Source organism: Bombina bombina, chromosome 1 (genome assembly GCF_027579735.1).
Source record: "Bombina bombina isolate aBomBom1 chromosome 1, aBomBom1.pri, whole genome shotgun sequence".
Taxonomy (NCBI): domain Eukaryota; kingdom Metazoa; phylum Chordata; class Amphibia; order Anura; family Bombinatoridae; genus Bombina; species Bombina bombina.
In genome coordinates this window covers 190129143-190153240 of record NC_069499.1, presented here as the reverse complement: position 1 = coordinate 190153240, position 24098 = coordinate 190129143, and the positions used below count along the sequence as shown (strand labels likewise).

General features: G+C 42.2%; 1 protein-coding gene across 2 annotated transcripts in view; it reads right to left on the bottom strand.

Moving 5' to 3' along the window:
- The window catches only part of STARD9 (StAR related lipid transfer domain containing 9), a 511030-nt gene that overhangs the window by 184486 nt on the left and 302446 nt on the right, over positions 1 to 24098 (bottom strand). For both annotated transcript variants that reach the window (XM_053697793.1, XM_053697794.1), the window contains exons 10-13: positions 21346 to 21413; positions 21139 to 21236; positions 11031 to 11231; positions 10800 to 10897 (exon numbers count right to left, since the gene is read on the bottom strand). In XM_053697793.1, coding sequence (XP_053553768.1) covers positions 10800 to 10897; positions 11031 to 11231; positions 21139 to 21236; positions 21346 to 21413 — 465 coding nt within the window. The remainder of the gene's footprint in view (positions 1 to 10799; positions 10898 to 11030; positions 11232 to 21138; positions 21237 to 21345; positions 21414 to 24098) is intronic.

Below are 24098 nucleotides of genomic sequence, written 5' to 3'. Positions count from 1 at the left end.
GATTCACACCAATATAGGTATTTACGCCATATCTTATGGTAAATCTTTCTGGTAACAGGTTTCCTAGCCTGTATTAAGGTATCAATAACTGACTCAGAAAACCCACGTCTTGATAAAATCAAGCGTTCAATTTCCAAGCAGTCAGCTTCAGAGAAGTTAGATTTTGATGTTTGAAGGGACCCTGTATTAGAAGGTCCTGTTTCAGAGGTAGAGACCAAGGTGGACAGGATAACATGTCCACCAGGTCTGCATACCAAGTCCTGCGTGGCCACGCAGGTGCTATTAGAATCACTGATGCTCTCTCTTGTTTGATTCTGGCAATCAATCGAGGAAGCATCGGGAAGGGTGGAAACACGTAAGCCATCCTGAAGTCCCAAGGTGCTGTCAGGGCATCTATCAGGACTGCTCCTGGATCCCTGGATCTGGACCCGTAACGAGGAAGCTTGGCGTTCTGTCGAGACGCCATGAGATCTATCTCTGGTTTGCCCCAACGTCGAAGTATTTGGGCAAAGACCTCCGGATGGAGTTCCCACTCCCCCGGATGAAAAGTCTGACGACTTAAGAAATCCGCCTCCCAGTTCTCCACTCCCGGGATGTGGATTGCTGACAGGTGGCAAGAGTGAGACTCTGCCCAGCGAATTATCTTTGATACTTCCATCATAGCTAGGGAGCTTCTTGTCCCTCCCTGATGGTTGATGTAAGCTACAGTCGTGATGTTGTCCGACTGAAACCTGATGAACCCCCGAGTTGTCAACTGGGGCCAAGCCAGGAGGGCATTGAGAACTGCTCTCAATTCCAGAATGTTTATTGGCAGGAGACTCTCCTCCTGACTCCATTGTCCCTGAGCCTTCAGAGAATTCCAGACGGCACCCCAACCTAGAAGGCTGGCGTCTGTTGTTACAATTGTCCAGTCTGGTCTGCTGAATGGCATCCCCCTGGACAGATGTGGCCGAGAAAGCCACCATAGAAGAGAATTTCTGGTCTCTTGATCCAGATTCAGAGAAGGGGATAAGTCTGAGTAATCCCCATTCCACTGACTTAGCATGCACAGTTGCAGTGGTCTGAGGTGTAAGCGTGCAAAGGGTACTATGTCCATTGCCGCTACCATTAAGCCGATTACCTCCATGCATTGAGCCACTGACGGGTGTTGAATGGAATGAAGGGTGCGGCGAGCACTTTGAAGTCTTGTTAGCCTGTCCTCTGTCAGGTAAATCTTCATTTCTACAGAATCTATAAGAGTCCCCAGGAAGGGAACTCTTGTGAGTGGAACGAGTGAACTTTTCTTTTCGTTCACCTTCCATCCATGTGACCTTAGAAATGCCAGCACTAACTCTGTATGAGATTTGGCAGTTTGAAAGCTTGAAGCTTGTATCAGAATGTCGTCTAGGTATGGAGCTACCGAGATTCCCCGCGGTCTTAGTACCGCCAGAAGAGCACCCAGAACCTTTGTGAAGATTCTTGGAGCTGTAGCCAATCCGAATGGAAGAGCCACAAACTGGTAATGCCTGTCTAGGAAGGCAAACCTTAGGTACCGGTAATGATCTTTGTGAATCGGTATGTGAAGGTAAGCATCTTTTAAATCTACAGTGGTCATGTACTGACCCTCTTGGATCATAGGTAAAATTGTCCGAATAGTCTCCATCTTGAACGATGGAACTCTTAGGAATTTGTTTAGGATCTTTAAGTCCAGGATTGGTCTGAAAGTTCCCTCTTTTTTGGGAACCACAAACAGATTTGAGTAAAACCCCTGTCCCTGTTCCGATCGTGGAACTGGATGGATTACTCCCATTAACAAGAGCTCTTGTACGCAGCGTAGAAACGCCTCTTTCTTTGTCTGGATTGTTGACAACCTTGACAGATGAAATCTCTCTCTTGGAGGAGAGTATTTGAAGTCCAGAAGGTATCCCTGAGATATTATCTCTAGCGCCCAGGGATCCTGGACATCTCTTGCCCAAGCCTGGGCGAAGAGAGAAAGTCTGCCCCCCACTATATCCGATCCCGGATCGGGGGCCCTCAATTCATGCTGTTTTAGGGGCAGCAGCAGGTTTCCTGGTCTGCTTGCCCTTGTTCCAGGACTGGTTAGGTTTCCAGCCTTGTCTGTAGCGAGCAACAGCTCCTTCCTGTTTTGGTGCAGAGGAAGTTGATGCTGCTCCTGCTTTGAAATTACGAAAGGAACGAAAATTAGACTGTCTAGCCTTAGCTTTGGCTTTGTCCTGAGGCAGGGCATGGCCTTTACCTCCTGTAATGTCAGCGATAATCTCTTTCAACCCGGGCCCGAATAAGGTCTGCCCTTTGAAAGGTATATTAAGCAATTTAGACTTAGAAGTAACATCAGCTGACCAGGATTTTAGCCACAGCGCCCTGCGTGCCTGAATGGCGAATCCTGAATTCTTCGCCGTAAGTTTAGTAAGATGTACTACGGCCTCCGAAATGAATGAATTAGCTAGTTTAAGGACTCTAAGCCTGTCCGTAATGTCGTCCAGAGTAGCTGAACTAATGTTCTCTTCCAGAGACTCAATCCAGAATGCCGCTGCAGCCGTGATCGGCGCAATGCATGCAAGGGGTTGCAATATAAAACCTTGTTGAACAAACATTTTCTTAAGGTAACCCTCTAATTTTTTATCCATTGGATCTGAAAAAGCACAGCTATCCTCCACCGGGATAGTGGTACGCTTAGCTAAAGTAGAAACTGCTCCCTCCACCTTAGGGACCGTTTGCCATAAGTCCCGTGTGGTGGCGTCTATTGGAAACATTTTTCTAAATATCGGAGGGGGTGAGAACGGCACACCGGGTCTATCCCACTCCTTAGTAACAATTTCAGTAAGTCTCTTAGGTATAGGAAAAACCTCAGTACTCGCCGGTACCGCAAAATATTTATCCAACCTACACATTTTCTCTGGTATTGCAACTGTGTTACAATCATTCAGAGCCGCTAACACCTCCCCTAGTAATACACGGAGGTTTTCCAGTTTAAATTTAAAATTTGAGATATCTGAATCCAGTCTGTTTGGATCAGAACCGTCACCCACAGAATGAAGTTCTCCGTCCTCATGTTCTGCCACCTGTGACGCAGTGTCTGACATGGCCCTAATATTATCAGCGCACTCTGTTCTCACCCCAGAGTGATCACGCTTACCTCTTAGTTCTGGTAATTTAGCCAAAACTTCAGTCATAACAGTAGCCATATCCTGTAATGTGATTTGTAATGGCCGCCCAGATGTACTCGGCGCTACAATATCACGCACCTCCCGAGCGGGAGATGCAGGTACTGACACGTGAGGCGAGTTAGTCGGCATAACTCTCCCCTCGTTGTTTGGTGAAATTTGTTCAATTTGTACAGATTGACTTTTATTTAAAGTAGCATCAATACAGTTAGTACATAAATTTCTATTGGGCTCCACTTTGGCATTGCAACAAATGACACAGGTATCTTCCTCTGAATCAGACATGTTTAACACACTAGCAAATAAACTTGCAACTTGGAATACAATTCAATTAGAATAATATTAAAAACGTACTGTGCCTTTAAGAAGCACAGAAGATCTATGACAGTTGAAAATTAATAAATTGAAACAGTTATAGCCTCAATCCTTATACACAACACAACTTTAGCAAAGGTTTAATCCCATTAGCAAAGATAACAAATTCTGAAAGCAGGAAACAAATTACAGAATAAACGTTTTTTGTCTCAGTCAACTATAATTCTCACAGCTCTGCTGAGAGAAATTACCTCCCTCAAAATAAGTTTTGAAGACCCCTGAGCTCTGTAGAGATGAACCGGATCATGCAGGAAATACAATGAGCTGCTGACTGAAATATCTGATGCGTAGCAAAAGCGCCAAAAAACGGCCCCTCCCCCTCACACACAGCAGTGAGAGAGAACAGAAACTGTCAGAAAAAAGATTAAGCAACTGCCAAGTGGAAAAAACATAATTTATGCTTACCTGATAAATTCCTTTCTTCTGTAGTGTGATCAGTCCACGGGTCATCATTACTTGTGGGATATTAACTGCTCCCCTACAGGAAGTGCAAGAGGATTCACCCAGCAGAGTTGCTATATAGCTCCTCCCCTCTACGTCACCTCCAGTCATTCGACCAAGGACCAACGAGAAAGGAGAAGCCAAGGGTGTAGTGGTGACTGGAGTATAATTTAAAAAATATTTACCTGCCTTAACAAACAGGGCGGGCCGTGGACTGATCACACTACAGAAGAAAGGAATTTATCAGGTAAGCATAAATTATGTTTTCTTCTGTTAAGTGTGATCAGTCCACGGGTCATCATTACTTGTGGGATACCAATACCAAAGCAAAAGTACACGGATGACGGGAGGGATAGGCAGGCTCTTTATACAGAAGGAACCACTGCCTGAAGAACCTTTCTCCCAAAAATAGCCTCCGAGGAAGCAAAAGTGTCAAATTTGTAAAATTTGGAAAAAGTATGAAGCGAAGACCAAGTTGCAGCCTTGCAAATCTGTTCAACAGAGGCCTCATTCTTAAAGGCCCAAGTGGAAGCCACAGCTCTAGTGGAATGAGCTGTAATTCTTTCAGGAGGCTGCTGTCCAGCAGTCTCATAAGCTAAACGAATTATGCTACGAAGCCAAAAAAAGAGAGAGAGGTAGCAGAAGCTTTTTGACCTCTCCTCTGACCAGAGTAAACGACAAACAGGGAAGACGTTTGTCGAAAATCTTTAGTTGCCTGTAAATAAAATTTAAGGGCACGAACTACATCCAGATTGTGCAAAAGACGTTCCTTCCTCGAAGAAGGATTTGGGCACAAGGATGGAACAACAATCTCCTGATTGATATTCCTGTTAGTGACTACCTTAGGTAAGAACCCAGGTTTAGTACGCAGAACTACCTTATCCGAGTGAAAAATCAAATAAGGAGAATCACAATGTAAGGCTGATAACTCAGAGACTCTTCGAGCCGAGGAAATAGCCATTAAAAATAGAACTTTCCAAGATAACAACTTTATATCAATGGAATGAAGGGGTTCAAACGGAACACCCAGTAAAACGTTAAGAACAAGGTTTAAACTCCATGGTGGAGCCACAGCTTTAAACACAGGTTTAATCCTGGCCAAAGCCTGACAAAAAGCCTGAACGTCTGGAACTTCTGACAGACGCTTGTGTAACAGAATGGACAGAGCTGAGATCTGTCCCTTTAAGGAACTAGCGGATAACCCCTTTTCTAAACCTTCTTGTAGAAAAGACAATATCCTAGGAATCCTAACCTTACTCCAAGAGTAACCTTTGGATTCGCACCAATATAGGTATTTACGCCATATTTTATGGTAAATCTTTCTGGTAACAGGCTTCCTAGCCTGTATTAAGGTATCAATAACTGACTCAGAAAAACCACGCTTTGATAAGATCAAGCGTTCAATTTCCAAGCAGTCAGCTTCAGAGAAGTTAGATTTTGATGTTTGAAAGGACCCTGAATCAGAAGGTCCTGTCTCAGAGGTAACGACCAAGGTGGACAGAATGACATGTCCACCAGATCTGTATACCAAGTCCTGCGTGGCCATGCAGGCGCTATTAGAATCACTGATGCTTTCTCCTGTTTGATTCTGGCAATCAATCGAGGAAGCATCGGGAAAGGTGGAAACACATAAGCCATCCTGAAGGTCCATGGTGCTGTCAAGGCATCTATCAGGACCGCTCCCGGATCCCTGGATCTGGACCCGTAGCGCGGAAGCTTGGCGTTCTGTCGAGACGCCATGAGATCTATCTCTGGTTTGCCCCAACGTCGAAGTATTTGGGCAAAGACCTCTGGATGAAGTTCCCACTCCCCCGGATGAAAAGTCTGACGACTTAAGAAATCCGCCTCCCAGTTCTCCACTCCCGGGATGTGGATTGCAGACAGGTGGCAAGAGTGAGACTCTGCCCAGCGAATTATCTTCGATCCTTCCATCATTGCTAGGGAGCTTCTTGTCCCTCCCTGATGGTTGATATAAGCTACAGTCGTGATGTTGTCCGACTGGAACCTGATGAACCCCCGAGTTGTTAACTGGTGCCAAGCCAGAAGAGCATTGAGGACTGCTCTCAATTCCAGAATGTTTATTGGAAGAAGACTCTCCTCCTGATTCCATAGTCCCTGAGCCTTCAGAGAATTCCAGACAGCGCCCCAACCTAGTAGGCTGGCGTCTGTTGTTACAATTGACCAGTCTGGCCTGCTGAATGGCATTCCCCTGGACAGATGTGGCCGATAAAGCCACCATAGAAGAGAATTTCTGATCAATTGATACAGATTTAGAGTGGAATGAAGGACACGGCATGCATTTTGAAGTTTTGTTAACCTGTCCTCTGTCAGGTAAATCTTCATTTCTACAGAATCTATCAGAGTCCCCAGGAAGGGAACTCTTGTGAGTGGAAAGAGAGAACTTTTCTCTTCGTTCACTTTCCATCCATGCGACCTTAGAAATGCCAGTACTATCTCTGTATGAGATTTGGCAGTTTGAAAGCTTGAAGCTTGTATCAGTATGTCGTCTAAGTACGGAGCTACTGAAATTCCTTGCGGTCTTAGTACCGCCAGAAGAGTGCCCAGAACCTTTGTGAAGATTCTTGGAGCCGTAGCCAGTCCGAATGGAAGAGCTACAAACTGGTAATGCCTGTCTAAAAAGGCAAACCTTAGATACCGGTAATGACTTTTGTGAATCGGTATGTGAAGGTAAGCATCCTTTAAATCCACTGTGGTCATGTACTGACCCTCTTGGATCATGGGCAAAATTGTTCGAATAGTTTCCATCTTGAACGATGGAACTCTTAGGAATTTGTTTAGGATCTTTAAATCCAAGATTGGCCTGAAGGTTCCCTCTTTTTTGGGAACTACAAACAGATTTGAGTAAAACCCTTGTCCTTGTTCCAACCGCGGAACTGGATGGATCACTCCCATTAATAAAAGATCTTGTACGCAGCGTAGAAACGCTTCCTTCTTTGTTAGGTTTGTTGACAACCTTGACAGATGAAATCTCCCTCTTGGGGGAGAGGATTTGAAGTCCAGAAGGTATCCCTGAGATATGATCTCTAACGCCCAGGGATCCTGAACATCTCTTGCCCAAGCCTGGGCGAAGAGGGAAAGTCTGCCCCCCACTAGATCCGGTCCCGGATCCGGGGCCCTCAATTCATGCTGTCTTAGGGGCAGCAGCAGGTTTTCTGGCCTGTTTGCCCCTGTTCCAGGACTGGTTAGGTTTCCAGCCTTGTCTGTAGCGAGCAACAGCTCCTTCCTGTTTTGGTGCAGAGGAAGTTGATGCTGCTCCTGCTTTGAAATTACGAAAGGAACGAAAATTGGACTGTCTAGCCTTGGCTTTGGCCTTGTCCTGAGGCAGGGCATGACCTTTACCTCCTGTAATGTCAGCAATAATCTCTTTCAAGCCGGGCCCGAATAAGGTCTGCCCTTTGAAAGGAATATTAAGCAATTTAGATTTAGACGTAACATCAGCTGACCAGGATTTCAGCCACAGAGCTCTGCGTGCCTGAATGGCGAATCCTGAATTTTTAGCCGCAAGTTTAGTTAAATGTACTACGGCATCTGAAATAAATGAATTAGCTAACTTAAGGAATTTAAGTTTGTGTGTGATGTCATCTAGTGTGGATGATTGAAGTGTCTCTTCCAGAGACTCAAACCAAAATGCTGCTGCAGCCGTGACAGGCGCAATACATGCAAGAGGTTGCAATATAAACCCTTGTTGAACAAACATTTTCTTAAGGTAACCCTCTAATTTTTTATCCATTGGATCTGAAAAAGCACAGCTATCCTCCACTGGGATAGTGGTACGCTTAGCTAAAGTAGAAACTGCTCCCTCCACCTTAGGGACCATTTGCCATAAGTCCCGTGTGGCGGCGTCTATTGGAAACATTTTTCTGAATATAGGAGGGGGTGAGAAAGGCACACCGGGTCTATCCCACTCCTTAGTAACAATGTCAGTAAGTCTCTTAGGTATAGGAAAAACGTCAGTACTCGTCGGTACCGCAAAATATTTATCCAACCTACACATTTTTTCTGGGATTGCAACTGTGTTACAATCATTCAGAGCCGCTAATACCTCCCCTAGTAACACACGGAGGTTCTCAAGCTTAAATTTAAAATTTGAAATGTCTGAGTCCAGTTTATTTGGATCAGAACCGTCACCCACAGAATGAAGCTCTCCGTCTTCACGTTCTGCAAACTGTGACGCAGTATCAGACATGGCCCTTGCATTATCAGCGCACTCTGTTCTCATCCCAGAGTGATCACGTTTACCTCTTAGTTCTGGTAGTTTAGCCAAAACTTCAGTCATAACAGTAGCCATATCTTGTAATGTGATTTGTAATGGCCGCCCAGATGCACTCGGCTCTACAATATCACGCACCTCCTGAGCGGGAGATGCAGGTACTGACACGTGAGGCGAGTTAGTCGGCATAACTCTCCCCTCGTTGTTTGGTGAAATATGTTCAATTTGTACAGATTGACTGTTTTTTAAAGTAGCATCAATACATTTAGTACATAAATTTCTATTGGGCTCCACTTTGGCATTAACACATATAGCACAGAGATATTCCTCTGAATCAGACATGTTTAACACACTAGCAAATAAACAGCAACTTGGAAATACTTTTCAAAGTAATTTACAAATAATATGAAAACGAACTGTGCCTTTAAGAAGCACAGAAAAATATTATAACAGATAAAATAATTAAGTTATAGCATCAATCTTTGTCAGAATATACAGTTTTAGCAAAGGATTGTTCCCCTCAGCAAATGATAACTAACCCAGGCAGCAGAAAAAAATACACAAATAAACGTTTTTTATATCACAGTCAATACAATCAGCACAGCTCTGCTGTAATGATTACTTCCCTCAAAAAAGGCTTTGGAGATCCCTGAACTCTGTAGAGATGAACCGGATCATGCAGGAAGAAAATTAACCTCTGACTGAGTTTTTCTGATGCTTAGAAAAAGCGCCAAAAATCGCCCCTCCCCCACACACATAACAGTGAGAGGGATCAGTGAACTGCTCTAATTTAAATCAAAACTATTGCCAAGTGGAAAAATAGTGCCCAAAACATTTTTTCACCCAGTACCTCAGAGAAAAAAACGTTTTTACATGCCAGCAAAAAAAACGTTTTACCTCAATAATTAATTGTCATTTAAAACCTATTGCAAGTCCCTGCAAAATAGGTTAAGTCTATGTATACAGTTTAAAAGCCAGAGAAGTACCATTTCCCAGAAAACTGAAGTGTAAAATATACATACATGACAGCCTGATATCAGCTACATCTACTGCATTCAAGGCTGAGTTTACATTATAACGGTATGGCAGGATTTTCTCATCAATTCCATGTCAGAAAATAATAAACTGCTACATACCTCTTTGCAGATTAATCTGCCTGCTGTCCCCTGATCTGAAGTTTACCTCTCCTCAGATGGCCGAGAAACAGCAATATGATCTTAACTACTCCGGCTAAAATCATAGAAAAACTCAGGTAGATTCTTCTTCAAATTCTACCAGAGAAGGAATAACACACTCCGGTGCTATTATAAAATAACAAACTTTTGATTGAAGATATAAAAACTAAATATATCACCATAGTCCTCTCACACATCCTATCTAGTCGTTGGGTGCAAGAGAATGACTGGAGGTGACGTAGAGGGGAGGAGCTATATAGCAACTCTGCTGGGTGAATCCTCTTGCACTTCCTGTAGGGGAGCAGTTAATATCCCACAAGTAATGATGACCCGTGGACTGATCACACTTAACAGAAGAAATAGTGCCCAAAACATTTATTCACTCAGTACCTCAGCAAATGAAAACGATTTTACATTCCAGCAAAAACGTTAAACATAATTTCTGGTTATTAAACAGCTTTATGTACTTCTTACAGTGTAATTCTAGTGAAGTACCATTCCCCAGAATACTGAAGTGTAAAGTATACATACATGACATTATATCGGTATGGCAGGATTTTCTCATCAATTCCATTGTCAGAAAATAAAAGCTGCTACATACCTCTATGCAGATTCATCTGCCCGCTGTCCCCTGATCTGAAGTTTACCTCTCCTCAGATGGCCGAGAAACAGCAATATGATCTTAACTACTCCGGCTAAAATCATAGCAAAAACTCTGGTAGATTCTTCTTCAAACTCTGCCAGAGAGGTAATAACACACTCCGGTGCTATTTTAAAATAACAAACTTTTGATTGAAGATATAAAACTAAGTATAATCACCATAGTCCTCTCACACATCCTATCTAGTCGTTGGGTGCAAGAGAATGACTGGGAGTGACGTAGAGGGGAGGAGCTATATGCAGCTCTGCTGGGTGAATCCTCTTGCACTTCCTGTTGGGGAGGAGTAATATCCCAGAAGTAATGATGACCCGTGGACTGATCACACTTAACAGAAGAAATATATATATATATATCATGAATGGTGCATCTGTTACTACATGATCAAAGATTTTCACTTTGAGTTTGTTTGCGCCAGTGTGTGTCTTTGTGCACACTTGTGTGTGTTTGTGCACACTTGTGTGTGTTTGTGTAAAGGTAAAGTAAACACCTTGTGTTTGCTATAGTCAAGCCTGTCACATTGGTCATGTGCCTTTAAATAGATCTTTTTTCCAGTTGGCTACAACACAATGGTCTCAAAGCTTGTGCGTACGCCAAGTCCAGTGAAAGGCTCCTAAGATCTTTACCATTGTTTATAGCACAGTCCCACAATGTCTGACCTATGTTGAACTCTCCCTTCTAACTGAGCTGAACAATCACAATTAAACTGTAGATAAGTGCTGGTTACAAATTTAAACAAAGTGGTGTTTTTTTACCTCATTTACTCTTGGCTTGTTAATAATATTTTTTGCATTTGAAGCATATCGCAAGGTGCTCATGGTCTCATTGTAGCTGCCACTCGCCGGCGACACTGCTGTAATAGTCATAGAAATTACAATCAATAAAAAAACTTTACCATGCAAAATGACAAAACCCTAATAATATAACACAGCTCATTAACCATGTTTACACACTTTAAATATACAGTAAGCAGAGTATAATCTTACTTGCAATCATTATGGTCTTCGAGTTGCCGCCCAAACTGTCCTTCAGTAGCCAGGTCAATATAGAATCTCTATATGGAATATAAGGCAATCGTTTTGAACCATTCATGCTCCCCCCCATGGGGCTGCTAGGGATGCCGCTGTCTCCATCACTGGCTATGCTATTGATACTTTGACAGCTACTTGTCATCTGTGAATTTTGGGCTACAAAGACAAACACATAAAACAAATGTAGCATTTTTACATATATGTATCTGTTTAAACATTGCTACTGAAAAAAAACAACCAGAGGAAAGTGTAAAATGACTTTGTATACCACTCGTTACAATAACTTATACATAAATGTGTGAAATTCTAAACCTCTGTACCAAAAATAAACAAACAATGCAAAAAAAATTAAAAATTAGTGAAGCACAACAGAACATCAGTGTACACTAATTTTACAACATTTTACATTTATTAATTGTTATATTGTAATACATAGAAAAACATTTATGAAGAAAAGCTAAAAACCAGGGTAGAGTGTGGTTAGACAAACTCTAGACTAATTGGATATTTAGTTTTTGTGCTGCACTAGGCAGTGAGAAGGTTGCTGCCCTTTACACCCCCAACAATTTTAGCTTATATAACGGTGACAGCCACTGATGCATGGAAGGGACGTGCACTTACATTAGACAACTGGAGATTACTGATTTGTAATAAATGTAAACATAAAGTGTAATAAATAGAAACATTTGGAGGGCACAGGAATGGAAAAGCAAAATGACATAGAATCACCTCCTAAAAATTGCTATCCTAGGCACAGGTCTAATTTTAGGCCAAAATAGGAGCCTTCTCCAGAACATTCTTGCAAACCACAAATGTTTGACCATACATGAAACACATTAAAAGTGTGTAACTCGCCCCTTCCCTGCAACATAGCCCTAGAACCGTTGGCCATCAAGCTGCGGCAGATTTTCCCTGGTATTGATATAGCAGGAGCACCCCAACACCTAGCGCTATACGCAGACGATATGCTTCTGTTTGTCCAAGATCCGCAAACACATGTCCCTCGCATCATGGATGCTCTCCGGGATTTCGGCCTGTTCTCAGGCTATAAAGTAAACATGCGAAAGTCTGAGATCCTGTGGCTCCACAGGAAAACAGGCTCAACTGATAGGTATCCTTTCACCATAGCTAAGAATGATATCACTTACCAGGGTATTAAGATATCGGCCAACCCCAACAAACTATACTCTAATTATTTAACCCCCTGTGTGCCAAACTACAGGCGCAAATGAGGAGTTGGAAACTCTTACCCTTATCGCTCTCGGGACGGATCAGCCTTCTCAAAATGGTGATCCTCCCTAGACTGCTATACCCACTGCTTATGCTCCCTTTACTCCTAACTAAATCAGACATCAAAATGCTTAACGGGGCGACTAGATGCTTTATATGGAGGGGAGGCAAACCACGCATCGCGAGAAATAAGCTGTGCAAGGGCTTCCTAAATGGAGGGCTGGCTCTCCCAGACTTTAGACTGTACAACTGGGCGGCACTGATTTGCTTAGTAATTGATTGGCAGGTGGGCACTCATCACTTCTATAGACCAACACTAGAACAAGCGGTCTTGGGGAACATATCATTGGCATACCTACCGCATATAACAAATTCACGTGTCATTAACAACCTGTGTCTTAATATACTATACAGAGACCCCTTAAAAGCCTGACAACAAGCGCACAAATTTCTGAAAAAATTGTGTCATGTGTCTTGTTATTTGCCTATAGTTAAAAACCCGAATTTCCCAGCGGGCTCGGAGACAAAGCCCTTCCTATTATGGGAGCAGAGAGGTGCGACATTATGTGGGGGCATTGGTTAGGGACAGACCGGAGTTCTGGGAGGGATCCCCCTTCCGTCTCACACAATCATTATATCAAATGGGTAGATTCTCGCTCTCGGGGATATACCAAACACTTTTACATCACCGCTTATTGGACTCACAAACTGCTGTACAGTCTGGATGGGTTCGGGAAGGGCTCAGGGAAATTACTTGGTAGGAAATACGAGATAACATGGAAAAGACAAGGAAAGTTACTCTGTCCGCAATGTACAGGGAATCCCAGGTGCGCGTCCTTCACAGAGCGTACCTTACACCAAGGGCAATTGCGAAATGGGCCCGGGCTGGTCCAATAGATGTATTAAATGTTCAGTAGAATCTCCGAATCTCCTACATTACTTGTGGACATGCCCATTGATCAGACAATACTAGGGTAGAATACAATACTGGATTAATCAAACACTACACATACCACTCACGTTACACCCCAAAACTATTTTGTTTCTACATTGGGATGCTCAACATAATCAACATGATGCAATACTGAGTCTAATAGTAATAGTGGCTAGGAAATGTATACTGCAACACTGGATAAAAAGGTCAGGCCCCTCTTTTACTGGCTTCAAGAATCTGCTAAAAATACAAATATTTACAGAGCAAATGGACGTTAGAATAGATGTTCAGAACAGACTGGGCCTTTTCTTACGCAAGTGGCGTAGACTCATCTCAACCTTTGAATTAGAAATACAGAGATTGATCTTAATACCATTTAAAGATTCTGCTACATTTTCGGAGTCCGCATTGAGAGGAGAGTGGGCACACCTGTACTGAAAGGAGTAACAAGAATAATTGGACAATTAGAAGACCATACCTGACCACACTCCCCACACTCCCTTCTTTACCCCCCTTCCTTTTTTTTTTTTTTCCCCACCGCTGGGCCTCACGACCGTCGATGACACCAATTTCCAGGTTAATTTCATGTGTGTTTATATATTTAATGTTTGTGTTAAACAGTTAGATTTAGACTAGTTAGGTTATTAAATTAAAGGAAAAATAAACTATAAGATGGGAGGACATGGACACATACAGAAACAAACTTAAAGGGACAGTCAACACCAGAATTTTTGTTGTTTAAAAAGATAGATAATCTCTTTATTACCCATTTCTCAGTTTTGCAAAACCAACACTGGTATATTAATACACTTTTTACTTCTGTGACTAACTTGTATCTAAGCATCTTCTGACCGCCCCTAATCACATGACTTTTAGTTATTTTGCATATAGTTGCATTTTAGCCAATTAGTGCAGTGTCTGCCACTAGCCACGGGCATGATCACAATGCTATCTATATGGCCTACATGAGCTTGCTCTCCCCTGCTGTAAAAAGTAAATAAAATCAGAATTTATGCTTACCTGATAAATTACTTTCTCTTGTGGTGTATCCAGTCCACGGATTCATCCTTTACTTGTGGGATATTCTCCTTCCCTACAGGAAGTGGCAAAGAGAGCACACAGCAGAGCTGTCCATATAGCTCCCCCTCTAGCTCCACCTCCCAGTCATTCGACCAAAGGTTAGGAAGAAAAAGGAGAAACCATAGGGTGCAGTGGTGACTGTAGTTTAAACAAAAAAATTTTACCTGACTCAATTGCCAGGGCGGGCCGTGGACTGGATACACCACAAGAGAAAGTAATTTATCAGGTAAGCATAAATTCTGTTTTCTCTTGTAAGGTGTATCCAGTCCACAGATTCATCCTTTACTTGTGGGATACCAATACCAAAGCTTTAGGACACGGATGAAGGGAGGGAACAAGACAGGTACCTTAAACGGAAGGCACCACTGCTTGCAAAACCTTTCTCCCAAAAATAGCCTCCGAAGTAGCAAAAGTATTGAATTTGGAAAACTTGGAAAAAGTATGCAGCGAAGACCAAGTCGCTGCCTTACAAATCTGTTCAGCAGAAGCCTCATTTTTAAAAGCCCATGTGGAAGCCACTGCTCTGGTAGAATGAGCAGTAATAGTTTCAGGAGGCTGCAGGCCAGCAGTCTCATAGGCCAAACGGATGATGCTTCTCAGCCAAAAGGAAAGAGAGGTAGCAGTCGCTTTCTGACCTCTCCTCTTACCAGAATAGATAACAAACAAGGAAGATGTTTGTCTGAAATCCTTAGTTGCTTGTAAATAGAACTTTAAAGCACGAACTACATCAAGATTGTGTAATAGACGTTCCTTCTTCGAAGAAGGATTAGGACACAGAGAAGGAACAACTATTTCCTGGTTAATATTCTTGTTAGAAACAACTTTAGGAAGAAAACCAGGCTTGGTACGCAAAACTACCTTATCTGCGTGGAACACCAGGTAAGGTGAATCACACTGTAAGGCAGATAATTCTGAAACTCTTCAAGCAGAAGAGATAGCTACCAAAAACAAAACTTTCCAAGATAACAACTTAATATCTATGGAATGTAAAGGTTCAAACGGAACCCCTTGAAGAACTGAAAGAACTAGATTTAGACTCCATGGCGGAGCCACAGGTTTATAGACAGGCTTGATTCTGACTAAAGCCTGAGCAAACGCTTGAACGTCTGGTACCTCTGCCAGACGCTTGTGTAAAAGGATAGACAGAGCAGATATTTGTCCTTTTAAGGAACTAGCTGACAATCCTTTCTCCAATCCTTCTTGGAGAAAGGACAATATCCTGGGAATCCTAATCTTACTCCATGAGTAACCCTTGGATTCACACCAACAAAGATATTTCCGCCATATCTTATGGTAGATTTTCCTGGTGACAGGCTTTCTAGCCTGAATCAGAGAATCTATAACTGACTCAGAGAAACCACGCTTTGATAGAATTAAGCGTTCAATCTCCAAGCAGTCAGACGTAGAGAAACTAGATTTGGATGCTTGAACGGACCCTGTATTAGAAGATCCTGCCTCATTGGCAGTGTCCATGATGGGACAGATGACATGTCCACTAGGTCTGCATACCAAGACCTGCGTGGCCACGCAGGCGCTATCAGAATCACCAAAGCCTTCTCCTGCTTGATTCTGGCGACCAGACGAGGGAGGAGAGGAAACGGTGGAAAAACATAAGCCAGATTGAAGGACCAAGGCGCTGCTAGAGCATCTATCAATACCGCCTTGGGGTCCCGGGACCTGGGCCCATAGAGAGGAAGTTTGGTGTTCTGACGGGACGCCATCAGATCCAACTCTGGAGTGCCCCATAGCTGAGTCAGCTGGGCAAATACCTCCGGGTGGAGTTCCCACTCCCCCGGATGAAAAGTCTGACGACTTAGAAAATCCGCCTCCCAGTTGTCTACTCCTGGGATGTGAATTGCTGAGAGATGACAGGAGTGATCCTCCGCCCACCTGATTATTTTGGTTACTTCCGTCATCGCTAGGGAACTCTTTGTTCCCCCCTGATGATTGACGTAAGCTACAGTCGTGATGTTGTCCGACTGAAATCTGATGAATTTGGCCGCAGCTAGTTGCGGCCATGCCTGAAGAGCGTTGAATATCGCCCTCAGTTCCAGAATGTTTATCGGGAGAAGCGTTTCTTCCCGAGACCATAAGCCCTGAGCTTTCAGGGAGTCCTGGACCGCACCCCAGCCTAACAGACTGGCGTTGGTCGTTACAATGACCCACTCTGGCCTGCGGAAACATATTCCCTGAGACAGGTGGTCCTGAGACAACCACCAGAGAAGAGAATCTCTGGTCTCCTGGTCCAACTGAATTTGAGGAGACAAATCTGCATAATCCCCATTACACTGTTTGAGCATGCATAGTTGCAGTGGTCTGAGGTGTATCCGAGCAAAAGGGACTATGTCCATTGCTGCTACCATTAATCCGTTTGTCTCCATGCACTGAGCTACAGATGGCCGGGTAATGGAATGAAGAACTCGGCAAGTAGTTAAGAGTTTTAACTTTCTAACCTCCGTCAGAAATATTTTCATTTCTACCGAGTCTATTAGAGTCCCTAGGAAGGGAACCCTTGTGAGAGGGGAAAGAGAACTCTTTTGGATGTTCACCTTCCACCCATGAGACCTCAGAAAGGCCAATACAATCTCTGTGTGAGACTTGGCTCTTTGGAAAGACGGCGCCTGAATTAAGATGTCGTCTAGGTAAGGCGCCACTGCTATGCCCCATGGTCTTAGAACCGCCAGGAGGGACCCTAGCACCTTTGTGAAAATTCTTGGAGCAGTGGCTAAGCCGAAGGGAAGAGCCACAAACTGGTAATGCTTGTCCAGAAAAGCGAACCTGAGAAACTGGTGATGATCTTTGTGGATAGGAATGTGTAGGTATGCATCCTTTAGATCCACGGTAGTCATATATTGACCTTCCTGGATCATGGGTAAGATTGTCCGAATGGTCTCCATTTTGAATGATGGGACTCTGAGGAATTTGTTTAGAATTTTTAGATCCAGGATGGGTCTGAAAGTTCCCTCTTTTTTGGGAACCACAAACAGGTTTGAGTAAAAACCCAACCCTTGTTCCGCTATTGGAACTGGTTGGATCACTCCCATTGTATGTAGATCTTCTACACAGCGTAAAAACGCCTCTTTCTTTGTCTGATCTGTAGACAGACGAGAAATGTGGAACCTTCCCCTTGAAGGAGAGCCCTTGAATTCTAGAAGATATCCCTGGGATGCAATATCTAATGCCCAAGGATCGTGTACATCTCTTGCCCAGGCCTGAGCGAAGAGAGAGAGTCTGCCCCCTACTAGATCCGGTCCCGGATCGGGGGCTACCCCTTCATGCTATCTTGGTGGCAGCTGCAGGCTTTTTGGCCTGTTTACCCTTATTCCAGCCCTGGTAAGGTTTCCAAGTTGCCTTGGGCTGTGAAGCGTTACCCTCTTGCTTTGCAGCCGGAGAGGATGAAGCGGGGCCGCTCCTGAAATTACGAAAGGAACGAAAATTAGCTTTGTTCTTTGTCTTAAAGGACTTGTCCTGAGGGAGAGCATGGCCTTTTCCCCCGGTGATTTCTGAAATAATCTCTTTCAATTCAGGCCCGAAGAGGGTCTTTCCTTTGAAAGGGATGTTCAAAAGCTTGGATTTAGACGACACATCGGCCGACCAGGACTTTAGCCATAGCGCCCTGCGCGCCAAAATGGCAAAACCTAACTTAGCTATTTGGAAAGCGGCGTCAGTGATAAAAGAATTAGATAGCTTTAGAGCCTTAATTCTATCCATAATTTCCTCATAAGAGGTCTCCGTCTGGAGCGAGTCTTCCAGCGCCTCAAACCAGAAAGCAGCTGCAGTAGTTACAGGAATAATGCAGGCAATAGGTTGGAGAAGAAAACCTTGTTGAACAAAAATTTTCTTAAGTAAACCCTCTAACTTCTTATCCATAGGGTCTTTAAAAGCACAACTGTCTTCAATTGGTATGGTTGTGCGTTTAGCAAGTGAAGAAACAGCCTCCTCCACCTTAGGGACCGTCTGCCACGAGTCCCGCACGGGGTCAGATATGGGGAACATTTTCTTAAAAACAGGAGGGGGAACAAAGGGAACACCTGGTCTATCCCACTCCCTAGTAACGATATCCGCAATCCTCTTAGGGACCAGAAACGCATCAGTGTAAACAGGGACCTCTAGGTACTTGTCCATTTTACACAATTTCTCTGGGATCACCAAAGGGTCGCAGTCATCCAGAGTAGCTAATACCTCCCTGAGCAAAACGCGGAGGTGTTCTAGTTTAAATTTAAAAGCCAATGTATCTGAATCTGTCTGAGGAGGAACCCTTCCTGAATCAGAGACTTCTCCCTCAGACATCAAATCCCTCGCTCCCACTTCAGAGCGTTGTGAGGGAATATCGGATACGGCTACCAAAGCGTCAGAATGCTCATAATCTGTTCTTAAAACAGAGCTATCACGCTTTGCAGGTAACACGGGCAGTTTAGATAAGAAGGCTGTAAGAGAATTATCCATGACTGCCGCTAAGTCTTATAATGTAAAAGGGTTAGACGCTCTAGAGGTACTAGGCATCGCTTGAGCGGGCGTAACTGGTTGTGACACTTGGGGAGAGGTAGACGGGCTACCCTCGTTACCTTCAGTCTGAGAATCATCTTGGGCCACATTCTTAAGTGCAACAATATGATCTTTAAAGTGTATAGACATATCAGTACAAGTGGGACACATTCTGAGAGGGGGTTCCACCATGGCTTCTAAACACATTGAACAAGGATTTTCCTTGGTGTCAGACATGTTTAACAGACTAGTAGTATACACAAACAGGCTTGGAAATCACTTTAATCAAATAAAAAACACAATTTGAAAAATTGTTACTGTGCCTTTAAGAGATAAAAAGAGCACACAATTTTGCAAAACAGTGAAAAATGCAGCAATCCTCCTGAAATTTTCACAGTATGTACCTAAAGCCTTAATAAGATTGCACCACAAGTTTCAAAGCGATTAACCCCTTAATGCCCAAACCGGAGCAGCCTAAAGCCAACACCCAATTAGGCCCCTCCCACTCTACTCCGGAGCTGTGAGGCCTAATAAATCACTCCTAAGTGAATAAAAAACAGCCATGTGGGTAATAACCCCAGAAAGAACCGAAAAGGACTTTCAAAGTGTCTTACAAACGATATTTTCCTTAAATAAACAATCGATTGCCCTGAATTAGTGTCAACCAGCATAATTAGCCCTGTTATGTAAGCATTCAATTCCTTACTAAGTCTGTGAACATAGCTTACCCTCCCCTCATGGGGATATTGTCAGTCTCTTCTAGCATTATCTCAGTCTTGTCTAGAAATAAATGACTGAACATACCTCATTGCAGATTACCCTGCAAACTGTTCCCCCCAACTGAAGTTTTCTGGTACTCCTCAGTCCTGTGTGGGAACAGCAGTGGATTTTAGTTACAACATGCTAAAATCATTTTCCTCTCAGCAGAAATCTTCGTCACTTTTCTGCTAGTGAGTAAATAGTACAAACCGGTACCATTTAAAATAACAAACTTTTGATTGAAGATAATAAAAACTACAATTCTAACACCACATTCACTTTACCCTCCCGAGAGAGACCCTAGTGCTTAGAGCCGGCAAAGAGAATGACTGGGGGGTGGAGCTAGAGGGGGAGCTATATGGACAGCTCTGCTGTGTGCTCTCTTTGCCACTTCCTGTAGGGAAGGAGAATATCCCACAAGTAAAGGATGAATCCGTGGACTGGATACACCTTACAAGAGAAATAGAGGCGGCCTTCAAGGGCTTAGAAATTATCATATGTGCCTTCCTAGGTTTGCTTTCAACTAGAATACCAAGAGAACAAAACAAAATTGTTGATAAAAGTAAATTGGAAAGTTGTTTAAAATTACATGCCCTATTTGAAAAATGAAAGGTTTTTTTGGACTTGACTGTCCCTTTAACTTCTGAACATAGATCCCCAATTTTCTGTCTTGGGAGTGATGTTTCATAATCCTAGAGCAGTCAGGTTCAACTCCAGAAATGTTTTTAATAACAACAAATGCGGATTCGGCTAGCATGCTGTACTATGTTTGATGATGGTAATGATTGGAGTATGTTAATTGATACTATCTGTATAATCTTCCGTGTGTGTGTATTGTCTTTCTCAACAATAAAAATGAGTTTTGAAAAAAAAAAAAAGTGTGTAACTATTTAAAAAATAAAAAATAAAATAAGGATAAACATTATGATGAATGCTATTAGTTCTGATGTCACAACCACAGTGTAAATAATTTAAGCAGCCTCTAATGTTAAAGAAACTTCAATCGGTTTTACTTTGCTTTCTACTAACAAGTGCAACCATGTCATAAAGTGCGTAATATTTATCAGTAGAAAGAGTCCTCCCTAAAATAAGGAGGTCATTAATGGATTTTTAATGAAAAATTACAATTTAAAAAAAAAATTGTTATTTTTAATAAGAGACCTTATATCAACATGTGTGTGGCTTACTTTTCAATAATAAGAGCTATATCTTTAAAAACGTAATCCAGTAAATACATAAATTATATTCTTTTACTACCTAAAATGTGAATTATGTTTCCTTATTCTTTTTTCACTAAAAAAGAAAAGTAAGGAAACAATTTGAAATAGTTGAATTCTAAAGTAGTATGTGTGGCTCTGTTGATGTCTTCTGATACAAAATAAATACTGTTCTGACTCTTGACAACGTTTCTGCCGCCTGTTCATGTTTAATTAAAAAATGTTTTTTCTTTAAAAAAAAAAGTGAAACAGCATAAGGAATCTAATTACAGACATACCAACAGGAACTTAAACTCAGAGATTTCAAGAGACAAAAACAAGGTCAAACAGCAACACAGACAAGTAAGCAATAACATACCTAACGTAGAGATGACAATACCAAGTGTAACCAAGGACCTGTTGATGTTGGAGCCTTCAGTTAAACGATCTTTGCAGTAATTTGGAGAAGCTCTTTCACTAAAACACAAACCAAAAAAATAAAACTGTAAATAATAATATTTAGCAAACCTACCAGGCCAAAATGGATGACATAGAATTGTCATGAATTGTTATAAAAACCACTCACCTGCCGGCCAAGTCTACTAAGTTTATTTTACTTGTAATTTCTGATGGCAGATTATCTTCCAGCATGGCCTGTAACAAAGAAGGAATTCTATGCAATTACATTTTCAAATTTACTTTTTTTTTTTTTTTTTTTTTAATAAGTTTTATTGAGGGTATAGAATGTACAGGCATAACAAGGTGATATTACTTACAAATCCAATATGGACAGTATTATACAGGTCTCATTGATACATTAAATTTGTAACATATATTAAATGTAAGACCTTAATTGGGAAATTAGTACAGAATCTCAATGAGACATAACAACAGTTAATAACACTTGTAGGTAAATAACATACAATATTAAAAGTAAACCTCTTATTTATCCATTGTTCAAATATGATCATATTTTCCCTTTGACATATGATAAAGCTGTTCATGAACCTTTATCCTCTTATAATAAGCTAGGGTCACCTGTGGGCCCTCAAAATAGTACCCTTGTCATGGGAAGGATTTAAGGGGGATATAGAGACAATAAAATAAAGTTTCTATAAGATGTATTTTCTTATGCTTAACTGGAAAGGTGGAGGGGAAAGGTGAGGCGACAAAACCAGCACTGACTCAGGAGGCTAAGGTTAAGGGTACAAAGAGACAGATAATATTTTAATGCTTTGGTGTTGGGCTGATAAAGAAATGATATAGGGCTAACTATGATATCTCCCCTCAGGGGTTGTTGTCACCACTGGACGGAGCCGGAAAAGGGATAAGGAATATGAGCCACTCTCTCTCAAGAGTGGGAAAGGATGAGGTGAGGTATCTTTAACCTATGTCACTAGAGCAATAACTATCCAGATTTCCGTCTATATATAGAACATCTGATAAACTAATATCAAGTGTATAAGCACCTAGCCGCTAATTACTCAAGTAGGGAGACAGGGAACTTTGTCAGATGTCAGTGAAATACTAAGAAAAGGTTACCTATCTAAAGTATACTTAGGTTATTGAACAGAACAGCCCTATTAAAGTGTATTCAAATTTAGTCAGTAATAGCAACTTGGGGTGTCCCTTTTAAATTACTGCTTACAAGATAGGATATGGATATATATATGCAGTTCAGAACCCTATGGGGATAATAGCATATAGAATTAAATTAAGCATGGGAAAACTGTGAGGTGAGTCATCAGCAATTAATTATACATATAGAACAGCATCTAACCCACTCTCAACTTGTTATAGAAAAAGCCTCCTAACCTGTAAAACACGTGAGATCTTATGAGGCAAATCAAGAGTCATTCATAAGACCATAGAGGGAGAGTTCTGGAGGTGGAGGAATATAAGAATCTCTGTGAACCGATAAACCTCTGTTAGCAGCTGGGAACATCAACAGAAATGTGTAAACATCAAACTGTATAGCCTATAAGGGCTATAAAAAGGATAGGTATAATACCCTAAGAACATATTTAGACTCTTGCATAGAGCCATAGACCACAATGCTAGAAATACCAGAATTTAGGAGTACATATAAGCACCATAAAGCTCATAGCCACAGGCTGTGACAGTAGTCTAATCAAATCTGAACCTTTACTCCCCTCTAGTGGCGAAAATAAAAAGCTACACTTTTCACCAGGTATATCATATAGCTCTTGGGGATATTTTTAATGTAGATTATCCAGCACAGGGTACGATATGTAATCTCTACCTCACTTTGCACACAGATATACTAAAAAAAAATAAATATATAGCTTACTAGTGTGTTGTCATTAAAACAGAATTTATGTTTACCTGATAAATTACTTTCTCCAACGGTGTGTCCGGTCCACGGCGTCATCCTTACTTGTGGGATATTCTCTTCCCCAACAGGAAATGGCAAAGAGCCCAGCAAAGCTGGTCACATGATCCCTCCTAGGCTCCGCCTACCCCAGTCATTCGACCGACGTTAAGGAGGAATATTTGCATAGGAGAAACCATATGATACCGTGGTGACTGTAGCTAAAGAAAATAAATTATCAGACCTGATTAAAAAACCAGGGCGGGCCGTGGACCGGACACACCGTTGGAGAAAGTAATTTATCAGGTAAACATAAATTCTGTTTTCTCCAACATAGGTGTGTCCGGTCCACGGCGTCATCCTTACTTGTGGGAACCAATACCAAAGCTTTAGGACACGGATGATGGGAGGGAGCAAATCAGGTCACCTAGATGGAAGGCACCACGGCTTGCAAAACCTTTCTCCCAAAAATAGCCTCAGAAGAAGCAAAAGTATCAAACTTGTAAAATTTGGTAAAAGTGTGCAGTGAAGACCAAGTCGCTGCCCTACATATCTGATCAACAGAAGCATCGTTCTTGAAGGCCCATGTGGAAGCCACAGCCCTAGTGGAATGAGCTGTGATTCTTTCGGGAGGCTGCCGTCCGGCAGTCTCGTAAGCCAATCTGATGATGCTTTTAATCCAAAAAGAGAGAGAGGTAGAAGTTGCTTTTTGACCTCTCCTTTTACCGGAATAAACAACAAACAAGGAAGATGTTTGTCTAAAATCCTTTGTAGCATCTAAATAGAATTTTAGAGCGCGAACAACATCCAAATTGTGCAACAAACGTTCCTTCTTCGAAACTGGTTTCGGACACAGAGAAGGTACGACTATCTCCTGGTTAATGTTTTTGTTAGAAACAACTTTTGGAAGAAAACCAGGTTTAGTACGTAAAACCACCTTATCTGCATGGAACACCAGATAAGGAGGAGAACACTGCAGAGCAGATAATTCTGAAACTCTTCTAGCA